The 15,480-nt window shown below is 40.8% G+C and overlaps 1 protein-coding gene across 9 annotated transcripts in view; it reads left to right on the top strand.

The window, feature by feature from the left end:
• Positions 1-15,480, top strand: part of PTPRD (protein tyrosine phosphatase receptor type D) — a 302,382-nt gene that overhangs the window by 240,474 nt on the left and 46,428 nt on the right. For all 9 annotated transcript variants that reach the window (XM_069961955.1, XM_069961952.1, XM_069961957.1 and 6 more), the window contains one exon: positions 9,000-9,123. In XM_069961955.1, the coding sequence (XP_069818056.1) occupies positions 9,000-9,123 (124 nt within the window). The remainder of the gene's footprint in view (positions 1-8,999; positions 9,124-15,480) is intronic.

The following is a 15,480-nucleotide window of genomic DNA, read 5'->3' as shown; positions in this document are numbered from 1 at the left end:
TTGAAAACTGTCTGTATTCACAGGTCAGAAAGGTCAGTGCTTATCTGGAAACTTAGTGAGATAAGTTTGCAGGATGATATGTTCTGTAGGACTGCTTTTTCCCATTCTCCTTGCACACTAACTCCTCTCGGAGGCTGCAAAACAGCTTTTTTAATACAGAAGGAAACTCTTTTGCTTAATAAAACCTATTACAGAGCATCTTAAAATCTATTATACTATACAATACAATACTATACTACTATACTATATTATTAATACTTATTGATTTCTGAAAAGGGACATTTAAATGACAGTTACACTTTAAGGCTATGTTCACTCTACGTAAAAGTACGGCTGTTGTTTCCATCGGCAACAACGGCCGTACTTTAAGCGCCTGTGAACATTGCCTCTCATTCTATGGGATCCCGGCCGGAGCGTATACACATTGTATACGCTCCGGCCAGGATCCCATGCGGACCCGCAAATAACTGACATGTCAGTTTTCTGCAGCCGTAATTCAGTGAATAGCGGCCGCAGAAAGACCTGTCAGTTTACACAATAAAGCGAGCGGCTCCGGCCGCTTGCTTCATTGTGTGCTATGGGAAGTTCTGATGCGGACTCGCGCTGATGCGCCAGCATCAGAACATTGCGGCCGGAAAGATCATCTGGCCGGTACAGAGACTGGACAGAGCCTAAAACTATATTCACACTTTGTAAGACACCAGCCGTTCCGTGACCCGGCCAGGTCATGGAACGGCCGGTGTCAGAGAAGATCATCCTGGCCCGTACTGCAGTACCGGCTGGATGATCTTCACTGCAGTTGAATTTGGATGCAGGCACATCTGTGCGTGCCCGCATCCAAATTCGCCGCTGCACTCAATGCACGCTCCATTGTGTGAACCGACAGGTTTTCTATGCCCGCTATTCATTGAATAGTGGCTGCAGAAAACTGACTTGTCAGTTTGTTGCGGGGCCACTAGGGGTCCCGGCCGGAGTGTATACTCTGTGTATACACTCCGGCTGGGATTCCCTTGGCCTTCAGCACAATGTGGGTAAAGGATTAATTACGGCCGTGTTGCAAATCGTCAATAATAATTTACTTACAGTATGTTGTGTGAACATAGCCTAAAGGTGTATCCTACTGCTGAGGCAGAATGATAGTTACCCTTTCAGTAAGTCTGGCTTATTCCACCTAGTGGGCAGTAAAGTATAATGAAGCTAGACCTCACATGGGCAAAAGTATGCAATGTAAAAACATGACCAGTGCTCTCTCCACCATTACAAAGCAGGGCAAAGCAGCACTACCACACCTGGTCTGCATTCTGTGGGCACAAATTCCAAGATTATACAGAGCCAGCAACACAAGTAAAACAGAACTCAATATAGTTCAACACTCTGCAAAGTAGGTACATAACTTCCACCTAGAAACAGGTATAAACTAAAGTCTGTTTTACTATTCATTTTATTCTCATAAAATAAAAATATGCTTAGCCCAAACCCCATCTACAAATGTTTTACTAGTTTGGGGGGGAGGGGGGGGAGTCAGACATAAGACATAGTGGACACATAGGCCTGAAGATTTCAATTTAGGGCCCTATTCCAAGGGCCGAGCAACGATCGGCGCTCCTTTACTGGGCCTATTTCACGGCCCCGATGATCATGAAACAAGGGCTGCAAGGACATTGTTACCGATGTCCTTGCAGCCCTTGTTTCATACATTACCTGTCCGGGCTGCAGGTCTTCTTCTCCCAGTCCCGCGCGACAGCATCGGCTTCGGAGTGGAGCTGTCTGAACTGACAGACCACTCAGCCAATCACTGGCCGTGGCGTTTCCGGCCAGTGATTGGCTGAGCGGTCTGTAAGTTCAGACAGCCCCACTCCGAAGCCGATGCTGCCGCGCGGGACTGGGAGAAGAAGACCTGCGCCTAGACAGGTAATGTATGGTTCTGCTGAAATCGTCGGTCACCGCCGTGCACTGCTAGCGATGCGCTGGTGGAGAACAACGATTTTAGGTCTGAACCTAAATGAACGATCAGCCGATGACACGATCATCGGCTGATCGTTCTCTCTACTCCACGGAGCGAAAATCGGCCCAATCGGGCCGAATGGAGCCGATTCCGCCGATTATCGCTCCTGTGGAATAGGGCCCTTAGAGTTTATTTTAGTCTCCCCAAATCTTTTAATTTTTAATGAATTAATATGAATAATTAAAAAAATAGTTATATGACCATATACTGTACAGGACAATACTAATTTGTTTGGAAGCATTCTACAAAGAAAAAAATCCTCTCATATTGTCTCCAAGATGTATACATTTTAAGGCTGGGTTCACACTACGTATATTTCAGTCAGTATTGTGGTCCTCATATTGCAACCAAAACCAGGAGTGGATTAAAAACACAGAAAGGCTCTGTCCACACAATGTTGAAATTGAGTGGATGGCCGCCATATAACGGTAAATAACTACCATTATTTCAATATAACAGCCGTTGTTTTAAAATAACAGCAAATATTTGCCATGAAATGGCGGCCATCCACTCAATTTCAACATTGTGTGAACAGATCCTTTCTGTGTTTTTAATTCACTCCTGGTTTTGGTTGCAATATGAGGACCACAATACTGACTGAAATATGCGTAGTGTGAACCCAGCCTAATGGTGCATTCACACCTACAGGATCTGCAGCAGATTTCATTTAAATAACTGAACACAGCATCAAATCTGCTGCAGATCCTGTAGGTGTGAACGCACCCTAAAGAGGTGTCCTTAGTAACTTAGTAACTATTTGGCCCTTTAAAATGGCGACTTACCCCTCCCTCTTGGATCATGCAGAGCTTCTTCCCCTCTTCCTAGGCATCATATAGTGCGCAAATAGTTCATGGAGCTGTTTCCACAATGGTCATGCCGGCCCTTACATCGGAGTGTCATGGCATGAAATTACCCAGTGACTGACAGTTTTTACATTTTTTATTGTGCATGCAATATTCAGTTAATCTAAACTCTTGTGTAAAAAGAAAGAATATGCACACATATTGATACGTTATGTAGAGAAATTCTTTCATAGTCTTTTCTTATACATAGTTTACCCATGAGTTTTATGCGTTAGATTGGCAGTATCATAATAATGTATTACATTTCCATTTTAGGGATATGTGCAGTTGGCATGGCTTGTGCACTAAATCCTTCCGAAGATTTGTCCATTAAACCTTTAATGTGCTTATTAAACCTTTTAATGCAGGCTAAGTGCAAATGAGTTATTAGGCTTTCACAGCTCAGAGATCATTCTGCCAACGAGTGAGTGTGTATGTGTGTGTCTTTGTGTGTTTTATAGCTGGATGTTAGCTTTACTGCCCATTTTTAGTCTTGAGAATATCACAATTGTTCACGATGACACAAAACAGATACGAGGAAAAACAATTGTAGTAGATTCCACCTGCCTCTGCCCACAGGCTTTGGAGTTAATAAGTGGATTTGACCATCTGGACTTTAATCTTATGGAAATATACAGAAAGTGCTGTATAATATGCTGATGGCAATGCCCTAGTACACCGATGAACTGCTGAATGGCTGACAAAGACATCTGCTTGACTTTTCGTACTTCTAAGCCGCTTTAGATGATTGGAGCTAGGAGTATGCTTGACATGGCATGTATCGTTATTGGGAGAAGAGATCAAATTGCATTTCAACCTTGGATAAAACGAAAAAATAAAAATAGGAGAAGTGATGTGAGCTGAGAATGTTGATTATGTGAAGCACATCCTCAGCAGCCTCATTTATTGTGTGATTACATTGCTCACTCATCAAGTACTGATTGGGTGAGTCACCTTTATCAAGACAGAAAATTTGGATTGCAGCCGCAAAGTATCAGTGGAGAAATGTATACAACTTCTGCTATTAACAAAACCTCAATAGAGGATGGCAGTCTCTTGCTGGATACAGTGTCTTTAAGTCCAGTACAGATCAGTAGCTTCGAAGCCAACATCATTAGGGCTTAACTAGAGCTTAGTATCCCTCCTAAGATAAAAATAGAAAGGACATAAATAACATAGACTAGATGGACAATGTGTGAGAATGGACAATCTCCTAAAAGACTAGTTGGACCCAGTGGTCTTTTTTTGCCGACAACCTTCTATGTTTCTATGTCTTTTATGCTTCTACATTTGCATAATATTTTTTTATGCAAATAGGCTGGGAGACCAGATGTTTATATTTATTAGGGTTGTTTGGCTTCTTTTCATTGGCTCTCGACTGTGACTTAATTACATTGTCATTGTCCCTGGGGACTTTGTTCTATAAAGTCTTCAGACTATTTTTTTTTTACATTTTGCTATGTTGAGGACTTGTGCTTAAAAAAAAAAGTTTACCCCATCAATCTGTGGTTACTATACTATGAGAAGAATGAGTGGTGAGATGTGCGATGGTATGCAAATAGATGAATGTCAGCACTGGAGGACGGGACCTGGGATGGTCGTTTCAGGCATCACACCTTTCGTCTGCCAGGTTTTGGTAAACCTGGCCGGCGAAAGGTGTGACGCCTGAAACAGCCATCCCAGGTCGTGTCCTGCACCTTTGTATCCTCCCTTCCCGCACCCCGTGCTCCATGGAATAAAATGAAGCTGACTTTGTCTTCGGGTGAGTCCTGACATTCATCTATTTGCATACCATAAACTTTAATATACTGCTGCCCATGGTGAGACTAACGATTCATTCCATACTTGTTATTATCTATTCAGTCTTGTCCCCCCAGTTCTGAGCTGCTGCTTTCTGCTGAAAACATTAAAATCTGTGTGTGAGCTTTTCTCTTCCTCTTCCCTCCCCCCCCCCTCCCTTCTGAGACAGCTGTAAGACACACCTCTCTCGATATGCATATAGGCAATGTATCTCAGAACACAAATTAAGACATGAGGGGAGGGGGATGCCTGCCTGGAGTGCACAGCCACAGATTTGGAGAAGGCTACAAAAAACTTTCGCTGCACTGAAAGTTCCCAAAAACACATTGATGCAAACAACCTCCAACTCCAGACTACACGGATTATGGGGCGCAGGTCCAACTTGAGATCGAGGCACAGTGAGTAATAAAAATATATATTTTATTGTGGAGACTCAACGCGTTTCGGAACCGCACCGGTTCCTTTCTCAAGAGTCATGACTCTTGAGAAAGGAACCGGTGCGGTTCCGAAACGCGTTGAGTCTCCACAATAAAATATATATTTTTATTACTCACTGTGCCTCGATCTCAAGTTGGACCTGCGCCCCATAATCCGTGTAGTCTGGAGTTGGAGGTTGTTTGCATCATTGTTTCCTGTTGGATATCGGGAGTGGCTGCGGTCCTTGATATATACGCTGCAGAGTGTTGTGCCTCCCTTTGCACAACCACATCAGGTGAGGGTTGCCGTGCATCCCTATCCCTTTTTCACCTTGCCCTTCTGATCCTCGCCATGGAGCGCTGTCGCCCTTTGTTTTTTCAAAAACACATTGACCTCTATCATTTTTATACAGAAGAAGTTTAGAACAATCTGGACTCTTCCAGGAGCTTTTTTAATAAATCTCATAGAATAAAACAAAGAATACCTGCTAGTGCGAAGCCCCAAGACCCTCATTTTGGAACTGGATCCCAGTGGTCAGACAGAACTTTATGTATGGATGACATATTCCATGATATGCTATGCAATTTCTGGGATGAAGTAATTTATACTGAGGCACCCTAATGTTACCTAACTTACATCATTTGCATCACATGACTTATATATATACAAGATGGAGCTTATTAAATTCTCCACAGCTTCCCTGTTGGCGTTCTAGTAAATGTAGGCTATTTTATAATAACCTTTCTTGTGCTCCATACAGGTTGTCATAAGCTGTACCTCTGAATTATTCACAGCCCTGGGAGATTATGTTTATATATTATTCCAATACTATACAGTATATTTCTTAATGGCTGTTTATGCAGTTTGTGGTGTATGAATATAGGTTCAATGAAGGTCAATCTACATGTTTAGCATACCAGCAGATGCATTTACAGAAGCCAACTGGTGTATTCTCTAGTCACTTAAACACCACAGCTATGAAAAGTTGTAACAATTGGCGGAGCAATTACTAATAATGAATGAAAACTATGCTATGTGACAAAACCTAGTAATAAAACACTACTCATATCTGCTGCAATTTAGCTCAACATATTGTATGAAGAAAGAATAGCTATTCACATTCTCTGTTCTCATGATAGTAATAGTAGCAAGGTTTACTGTACACGACAAAAAACACTGGCTTACAAGGACACTGACTGTCACTGGCATTGACACAAAAATCCTAATGATATCATAACCTGGAGTAGAAAATATCAGAATAAATACAAACTTTAAGTCAAATAAGTTTGTAAATGTAATGTTGCATTTTCAGATAAACATTGATCAGCCGTAATAGTAAAACCACCTGCCTAGCATTGCATGGATTTTCCTCCAGCTGCATTAACAGCTGTTACCCTGACCAAGTGAGGAACCAACACCACAATATATCCTTAGCAGACTGTGGTAACAGGCACCCTTAAGTTATGTTCACACTTAGTAAAAAGGGAAAAGGCGCCCGCTTTTTCTATTTAAAATTATGTCTGTTTTTACAGCATTTTGTTTGATCTCAGTGGAATGCATTGAAGTCAATGGAATCACGGGCGCCCAATGCCCAGTGTATTAAATCACAATCCTCGTCCGGGCTGACGTCAAAATAATGTTCATAATAAATCTTTTGCAAACAACGGACATTATTTTTTAGTTGTTCTCACACAGTTTTACCTTTGTCACCATCCTTTCACCATCTTTACTATTAAACTCAATGGACTTTTCAATTAAAGACACACCCAGAGGGCAATCAGTCCACCTAAACTAGAATAATGTACCAACAGCAGTCATTGCACTGACGGGCGGACAAACCGCGAAATGTTGGAGGTAATTTTTTTCTTTTAAAAAACGAACAGAAAAAAACTGTGTGGGAGCATAGCCTTGAACAGTGAACAGTATGGTCAATTTTTTTAGCATGTCCCACAGAGGATGTATAAAACTTTGGTGCGGATTCATGTTCCTTAAAGGGGTTGTCCGGCGATAAAAAATTATTCACAGAATAACACACATTACAAAGTTATACAACTTTGTAATGTATGTTATGTCTGTGAATGGCCCCCTTCCCCGTGTTTCCCCCCACCCACGCTAGACCCGGAAGTGTGGTGCATTATACTCACCGCATATCGTGTCGTCCACGGTCTCCGATCGTCAGCAGTGACGTCTTCTTCGGGAGCTTGGCGGATCTTCCCGAGTGCCGGCCGCCCTCTGCAGCGTCATCCGAAGCTCAGCCGCGATTGGCTGAGCATAACTGTGCTCAGCCAATCGCGGCTGAGCGGCTGATGACGCGGCCACGTCATCAGCTGCTCAGCCGCGATTGGCTGAGCACAGTTATGCTCAGCCAATCGCGGCTGAGCTTCGGATGACGCTGCAGAGGGCGGCCGGCACTCGGGAAGATCCGCCAAGCTCCCGAAGAAGACGTCACTGCTGACGATCGGAGACCGTGGTCGGCACGCGACAGGTAATGTATAGCGCACCACACTTCCGGGTACATGGGTGGGGGTGGTGGGACACGGGGAAGGGGGCCATTCACAGACATAACATACATTACAAAGTTGTATAACTTTGTAATGTGTGTTATTCTGTGAATAATTTTTTATCGCCGGACAACCCCTTTAAAGGAAATGTGTCTTCAGACAGTGACCTATTTTTGAAATTATTTAATTAATTTTTAAAAGTAGTTTTGGTGACGTTTTTTCAGATTTTGCATTTTACTATGTACATTATAAAATAATTCAGAAGTCTTGTAGTTTTTATTCTGACCAGAACACTTAAAACTAAGCAGAGACTAGTTCTGTCTGTGATGATAAGTAGTGTGCAAGGTTGAGCGGATCTGTCAAAGTGGGGGGGGGGGATTTGTCATCCAAAAAAGTTCTATTTTGTGGTGTAAAGTTGCCTGATGCAAATATATGTATTCGCAAAGTCCAGTTTTACGCCTATTGCACCAGGGGGGCGGGGAGGTGGCGGAACATGGGGTGCGGACTGAATGCACTGAATGTATGATTTTTCCAACTGAAAAATGGTAAGGAAACCTGTGCCAGCTCTGAGCGCACAGGATATATGTAGAAGCAATGTGCCTCTACATAAATATGCAAACCGTCGGCGCTGTAGGGACATTTTTAAGGTTGGCGAAAAAAACGCCAGACTTAATAAATGTCCCCCAGAGTGTTCAATGTGGGATAACATTGCCGAACCCGAACATTTCCTCAGATCCTCTCAACACTAGTAGTGGGATGCTGAAAAGCGGTCTGTACAGCATCACAACAAAATGTGACACCAGTTAATAGTATCTCTGCTTCCCCTTCTCCTGTGGAATGGGCCCACAGAGCATGCTTACAAATGTTTCCTAAAGAATAAGGTCTGGAGCTGTTTATTGCATTCATGTTCATAAGGCTTGCCATAAAGCATACCACTAAATGCTAAATGCTAAAAACAGAAGGAAGCCCCTATAATATTATAACACAAATAAAATAAAAATATTCCAGTATCTGCCACTAATCAGTAAAAGCAAATCTAGGCAATAAATTGCCTCTAAACAATTCCTGAACATTTTTTGCAGTGTGGTAGGGTGCATTACCCTACTGAAAGAGGCCCTTGTAGTTATATAATACTATTGTCATGAAAGGATGGAGTTGGTCCCCAACTTTCTAGTCTTGCTCTGACCCAGTTGTCCAACCAGTCCTGATCAGTGAAGAGCTACAGTATGAAAGTAACATAGGGAAAAAATAGGGAAGTAGAACCGCAACCTTTTTTGATCCGGATGAACTCCACTTGATGTAGAAACCAAGTTTCCTAATCATATGTATTATTCCTTAAAATGTAAATCTAAATGTCTCTGAGTGTTTTTGTCTTTTTGACATGTTTTCATTAAAACAACACACCTATTTTATGTTTTCTTGTTTTATTTACAGTCTATAGACCCAGGGCAACAGTTCACTTGGGAGCACTCTAATCTGGAAGTTAATAAACCAAAGAATAGATATGCAAATGTAATTGCATATGATCACTCACGTGTGTTGCTTTCAGCCATCGAAGGTAAGCAGATCCTTCTTTCTTTTGTGAATGGCAGTATTAACTTGTCAACTGGTAATGAACAGCTGCTTTACTGTGTTAAGATGGCTTTATGTCTTGCATTTTGTAATTTTGACTATTGAGCTAGTGGTTAAAGCTGTCTGTGTGAACTGCTCAGAAAATGTTACATCTATCTAACACTATTATCTAGTATCTCAGTATGTATTTTCTTATCCCTATGATAACTTGACTAAGCAATTTAACTTACTGTGAAGTGTTCCTTGATGAACAGTGCGCTTGCATAGGCAGACAACAAAAGATATAAAAAAAATCAGTCTGTATAAAATGTATAAATGTATAAAGTGATTACTTTACTAAAAAATAGATTTCCACTTTTGGTGAATTAGTTGCTTGGAGCCCTCCTGGCTTCCTAAATTTGTGGTGAGCTTATGCTTACACACAGAAGCCATTCTGAAAAAGTAGATCTTCAGCATCAGACTATGTTCACACAACGTAAGTTTGATAGTAATCACGGCCGATTTTCAACAATGACCGTTATTACTACTGAACTTACATTGTGCTGCAGGCTATGGAATCCCGGCCGGAGTGTATACACATAGTATACACTCCGACCGGGATGCCTAGCGGCGCCACAAAAATTGATTGTATAGAGACCGCAGAGAACCTGTCAGTTCATACAATGGAGCGTGCGGCTCTGGCCGCACGCTCCATTGTGTGCAGCGGGGAATTCGGATGCGCCCGCATCTGAATTCAGCAGAAACAAAGATCATCCCGCCGGGATGATGTTATCTGACACCAGCCGTTGCGTGACCACAGAACGGCCGGTGTCTTACGCCATGGGAACATGGCCTTAACCTATAATGAGACAGATGGAGGATTCCAACCTGCCTCAGACATTCCTTCCATAATCTTTCCTTACCTAAGTTACTTTCGATGACAATAATGTAGTTGTGAAGGTTGAAAACTGCAAACATTGAAAAAAATTATTAGCAGATAAGCACTAACCCAAGATTTTAACTACATATTCTTTTAAGTACACAATTGAAAGGCCAATCTAAGAAAAAATTGAAAGAATATAAGCTTATATGACATATATAGTGTAGGTTAAAGATCACTGACAATCCCTCCATACATGTAATGAATATAATATTTAGCAGCATAAGGCTATGTACACACACCGTCAAAATGATGGCTGTTTTTATAATAAATAAAAACGCCCGTCATTTTGACAGTGTGTGAAAATAGCCTAAAACTGAGGGTGAGTGGTCAACTACTTATGATCAAGATGTGGCAGCCAATGGCCACAAAATTTTGATGGCTTGCAAAACTGCGCGGCCGTTGGCTGCCACATTTTAGCCACATGCAGCTGACTGCTTGTGTGGCTTCACCATAAAGAGACTGTCTGCTTTAGGCAATCCTATTAATGAGAATGTAATAAGGGGTGACCAATTTAAGAGACCCCTTTAGGGAATTTTGATTGATCTCAACCATTTTTGAACAATGCCTTGCATACATGTCATAACCTTTTCAGTCTTCTTCCCTCAGTTCTGAGCCTGCTGAAGACACAGAAAACTGTGCGTGAGCTGTTCTCTCTGTCTCCCTCTTCTCCTTCTTTCTTCTGCTCTCTGTGATGTAAGCAGGGTTAATCTGAGGTCAAGTTGCTGGTGACCTCACTATGATTTATCCTCTCTGCATTACAGAGTGCAGAAACAGCTGGCCAGGAAAACTAACTTAATGTGTTCACATAAGCCATTCCGAGATTGTGTTTGAGCTGTTCACTCTGTGTCCCCCTAGACAGAGTGAATAGCTCACACACAATTTTCTGTGTCTTTAGCATAAAGCAGCAGGCTCAGGACTTGGGGTATGGAGACTGAAAAGTTAATAACAAGTATGAGACAAATTGTTAGTCTCCAGGAGGGCGAAGATTCAGCATGTATTTTACCTAAGGAGAATACTGTACACTTTTAAGTAATAATTACTATTTAAGATAGTCCAGATTGCTAGTTATTGCTAGGTACATTTATGGCCAGTGTCACAGATGAATATTTGGATCTAGTCACCAAATACTAGTCTGTCTCCTGCGTGCTCTGTAATGGCTGTCTATACTGTAGAATTGCTTTCCATATTTATTTGCCCATGCTTGTTTGTAGTCATCCCTTCTCTGTGGGCAACCTTACTTTATAGATAAACACATCATAACAAGTAACATCAAATATGCCTTTAGCAATGGGTCGTCCCAAATATCCATTCACACAATATATCCTTAATACATCCATACTGTGCAGTCTGTGGCTGATTTTTATAAAGAACAGTTTAGCACCTTGGGGAAAAATATTGTAACTTATCCAGCAGGAAATGGTGCAAATTAAGTTACACATAATAAAACAAGTCAAGAAATAACATGTTTCTCTCAAAAGAAATTTACATATATTTCTCAGGCTATAATAGAGTTGAGATGTTATTTAATATATTTTTGTAACACATACCTCAAATTATTAGGTTATAAATGTCCCTTGTCAGCATTGGTGCCCTCATATTATAGAGGAACCAGATTCGAGTTCTCAGAACAGATGCTGCACTGTGGAAATGTGGTACTTTTGTTGATGCATGCGTAGAAAAAAAGCAATGTAAAATCTAATAAGAATGTATTAAATATTTTCTCATTTCCTTGCATCAGGCACACATGACAACATTACTGCTATCTCACTCCATTATCACAGAACAAATGATCTCTGCTGTACCAGGTCATTAGTAATAGGCCAGTACTGTCATTCTGTAAGCTCCGAGAACATTAGACTCTGGAGAGGGGGCCACAACTGCTCCGTATGTAAAATATGGAGAAGAAATGCTTAAGAGCTAAAGTTGTTATCCATTTGTATTGGATTTCTTGAAGTATAGAAAAAGACACTCTCTCTCCCCCTTTCTTTTATATTATCAGAAAAATATTGTATTATCTAATTATCGCCAATGAATTTTGTAAAAAAAAAAAACCACTATGGTTCTTTATGTAAAGGAGTTGTGTGGATTTCCAGCATGTCTGTGACTTAGCACGTTGTTGGTTGACAGTGTTTCCTAACATATTAAGATGTATCAAGGATATCAATTAGGGATTGAAGAAGCCATTCTGACAAATTCCGATTCGCAGTGAATCAGGCGATTAATTCACCTTGTTGCGATTCGCGAATTCACTTGATTCGCTTTGCAAATTCGCTAAACATGGCGGCCGCAATAGTGAACGCACATATAAGCTTACAGTACTGTCTTTTGGTGGGAGCAAGGGACTATCCATAATTCCTACCGCCTGTTCAATCATGTGCAAATCCCACTATGATATCAGCATCCCCTCCTCACCCTTTATATAAGGTGATTGGCATCCTGGAGGCGGCCAGTCGGCTGTGTATAGTGGAGAAGAGGTTGCAACAGGCAGAGCAGGGTAAGAAATAAAGAGAGATAGGGACAGAGAGGAGAGGATAGGAGGGAGGATTGTAGGTGCTTTTCTGTGGAAGCAGTGAAGCCATTGTTCAGTATACCAAGTAACTGGATGACTGTTGCTCATTATACCAAGTCACTGGGTGCTGAGTGGGCATTATAGGAAGTCACAGTGAACACAGTGTCCATCTTAATAACTCACTAGGTGCCCATTTACCAATGTACACTGCACTCCTGGAGGAAAACTGAAATTGTGCCACTGATCCACCAACATCCACTACTGTCCATGGCGGAAATTGAATGATTGACAGGCTGACTGACATTTTAAAAAAAATGACATTTTCCAACTTTTGACGCTGTCAAAGCAGCATCTGTTGAAAAAAATCGCTACTCTGTAGTAGTCCCACTATTGTAGCTACTATAGTTTGCCTGTTTAAAATGAAATTCCTTTGTATGCGATTCACAAATATTCATGAATGCATGTGAATATTTGCGAACTCAGCAAAGTTATGCGCTTATCCCTACTATCAACTATTAGTACATAGATTTCATTCTGTTAATTTACTTATTACTGTTGCCTCCATAGTACCCCAGTGAGCGTCACAATCTAAAACAAAGGCCAATGAAATAGTAAACCAATTAACATATTAGTATGCTTTTGGAATGAGGGAGCCCTGTGTACCATGTAAACATGGCTAGAACATATAAACTGTATGGAGAGGTTGTCCTTGTTTTAATTCAAACCTAGGATCTCAATGCTGCCTGATTCTTATCTTTTTATTTCGAACCATAAAATCTGTAATCCTATTCATCCCTATAAACCAATGTGACTCCATTTTCTAATATACAGTAATGTCATCTGTTGTGAATGCGGTTGGGTTAAACCAGGGGTCACTGCTAGTTCAGTATAATCTAGGCTATAATCATTGTGTCTGTGTGCTCTACAGTCCCTGACATTCCCCATCCAGCCCCGTTACACCGTGTGCCTACTAAATGGCTTTTAAAGTTTATACAAATAATGTGCTGAGCTATCATATTGCCTGCTCTTTAAAATGTGTGTTATTAGTTTTCACATAAACCTGCACCAACCATATCACGTCTTTACGGTAAATGCAAAAATGATTTATTTCAAGTCTTTTATTGCTTATAGTTTGAAAGCTCCGTCATATTTTCTGCCTATATATCAGCCATGGACCAAGTCGACCAAGGTCATCTGCTCATTATTCTTCTAATCTGTACAATTCCTTGCCAGAATAATGTTTGATATATCTCTGCTGCTGTTTAAATCAAAAGCATCTTAGTTTGACTTGGGTTTCTCTTGATTGTTTGCATGATAGCTTTCTGTAAGTGATTGACTGCTAATCACTGGATCTGTGATACCAGGGATGAAAAATGAATATTCTTTTTACTCCTGAATTATGCATATTGCAAATCTAAGGCAATATACGAGGCTGGAGATGTTCCTGCCTACAACACTAGCTAATCCATCTTTAAAGGAGATCGCTTCTAGTACTGAGACTCTTGTTTTCTCTGCATGGTGCAGGAGCATGGGGATGTTTTAGCATCAGACCGTTTCCTAGCCAGGCCGCGGTGCAAATGTCATCACGATATTGCCTTCTTTTATTAATTGCTTTCTAGCATAGAAGCTGCATTATCATTTAGTTTATTACTGCAGCAATTAAAAGATTAGTTTTATAATAGACAATTTCATTTGCGTCCTTTAGATTTTTTACGGACATCTTTGCCAGCGGTTTTATCTCCTGATCAACTTTCCGCTATGTCTAAGGTCGAATTCACAAGCTGAGATACTAAATACAGTACAACTAAAAGTAATACTGCATGTAAAATCAGAATAAACGTTCTACTGCTTTGTATCACCATTGTTATCAATTAGAAGAACACAAAGCAGTAGTGCAGCGTGCAGAATAAAAACATATAAGGGAAGCTTTATAACAATGCAAGATACGTCTTTGGGTAGACCACATAAAGTTGCATTGAAAAGTGGGTTGGGTGAAAAGGGGGTGATCTAAGCAAAAGAGGTGGTCTTATGGAGAGGTTTCACTGAAAGGCTATGTTCACACAACGTTTAAAACATTTAAAATGACGTCTGTCATTTTGAGTCTAAAATAACGGACATCATTTAGCAACCTGGCCACTCTTTATTGCAATGACGGCTGTTGGTACATTATTCTAGTTTAGGTGGACTAATTGGCCTTTGGTTGTGGCTTAATTGAAAAGTCCATTGAATTTAATAGTAAAAACGGTGACAAAAGAAAAACTGTGTGTGAACACTTAATAAAAAACGACCGCTGTTTGCAAAAGACGTCCGAAATAATGATCATGTTCATTATTTTGATGTCCGCGGTAAAAACAACCATTATTCAATGCATTGTGTGCATTGGATGTCTGTCTTCTCATTGACTTCAATGCATTGCAATTGCAGTCAGTTAAATTACGGCAAAAACGGTCGTTTTTTAAAATATCAAAATCAGCCGCCTTTTCTCCTTTTTTGACGTTGTGTGAACATAGCCTATATCAAAAATATAACATAAAGTCACAAACCCTACCTGTTCTGTTCACCTGCTGGATGTCATGGTTTTAAGTCAAGTACTGTCTAATCTGAACAGGTCCAAATATTTACGACAGTAAATTACCTTATACATCTTTATGGCATTCAGAGCTCTGTTACTTTAAGTAAAATGCCAAATCCTCTGCTATCGACAGCTGTCACTAGAGGAAGCCATGGAGATGATCCCATATGTAATCTTTTCTTCTGTGAGTGCTGTATATAAACTGTGTACTGAAAGCTTCTTTGCTTGTGGTAGGTTGTGGTGGCTGCCAGTAGCCAGACATTGTACTTTACACAGATAAGCCATAACATTAAAACTACTATGAAGCAATAACTGTTATTATCCTATCACAGTGCAACCT

This window comes from Dendropsophus ebraccatus, chromosome 3 (assembly GCF_027789765.1).
Source record: "Dendropsophus ebraccatus isolate aDenEbr1 chromosome 3, aDenEbr1.pat, whole genome shotgun sequence".
NCBI lineage: Eukaryota > Metazoa > Chordata > Amphibia > Anura > Hylidae > Dendropsophus > Dendropsophus ebraccatus.
This window is presented reverse-complemented; position numbering and strand designations above follow the sequence as displayed.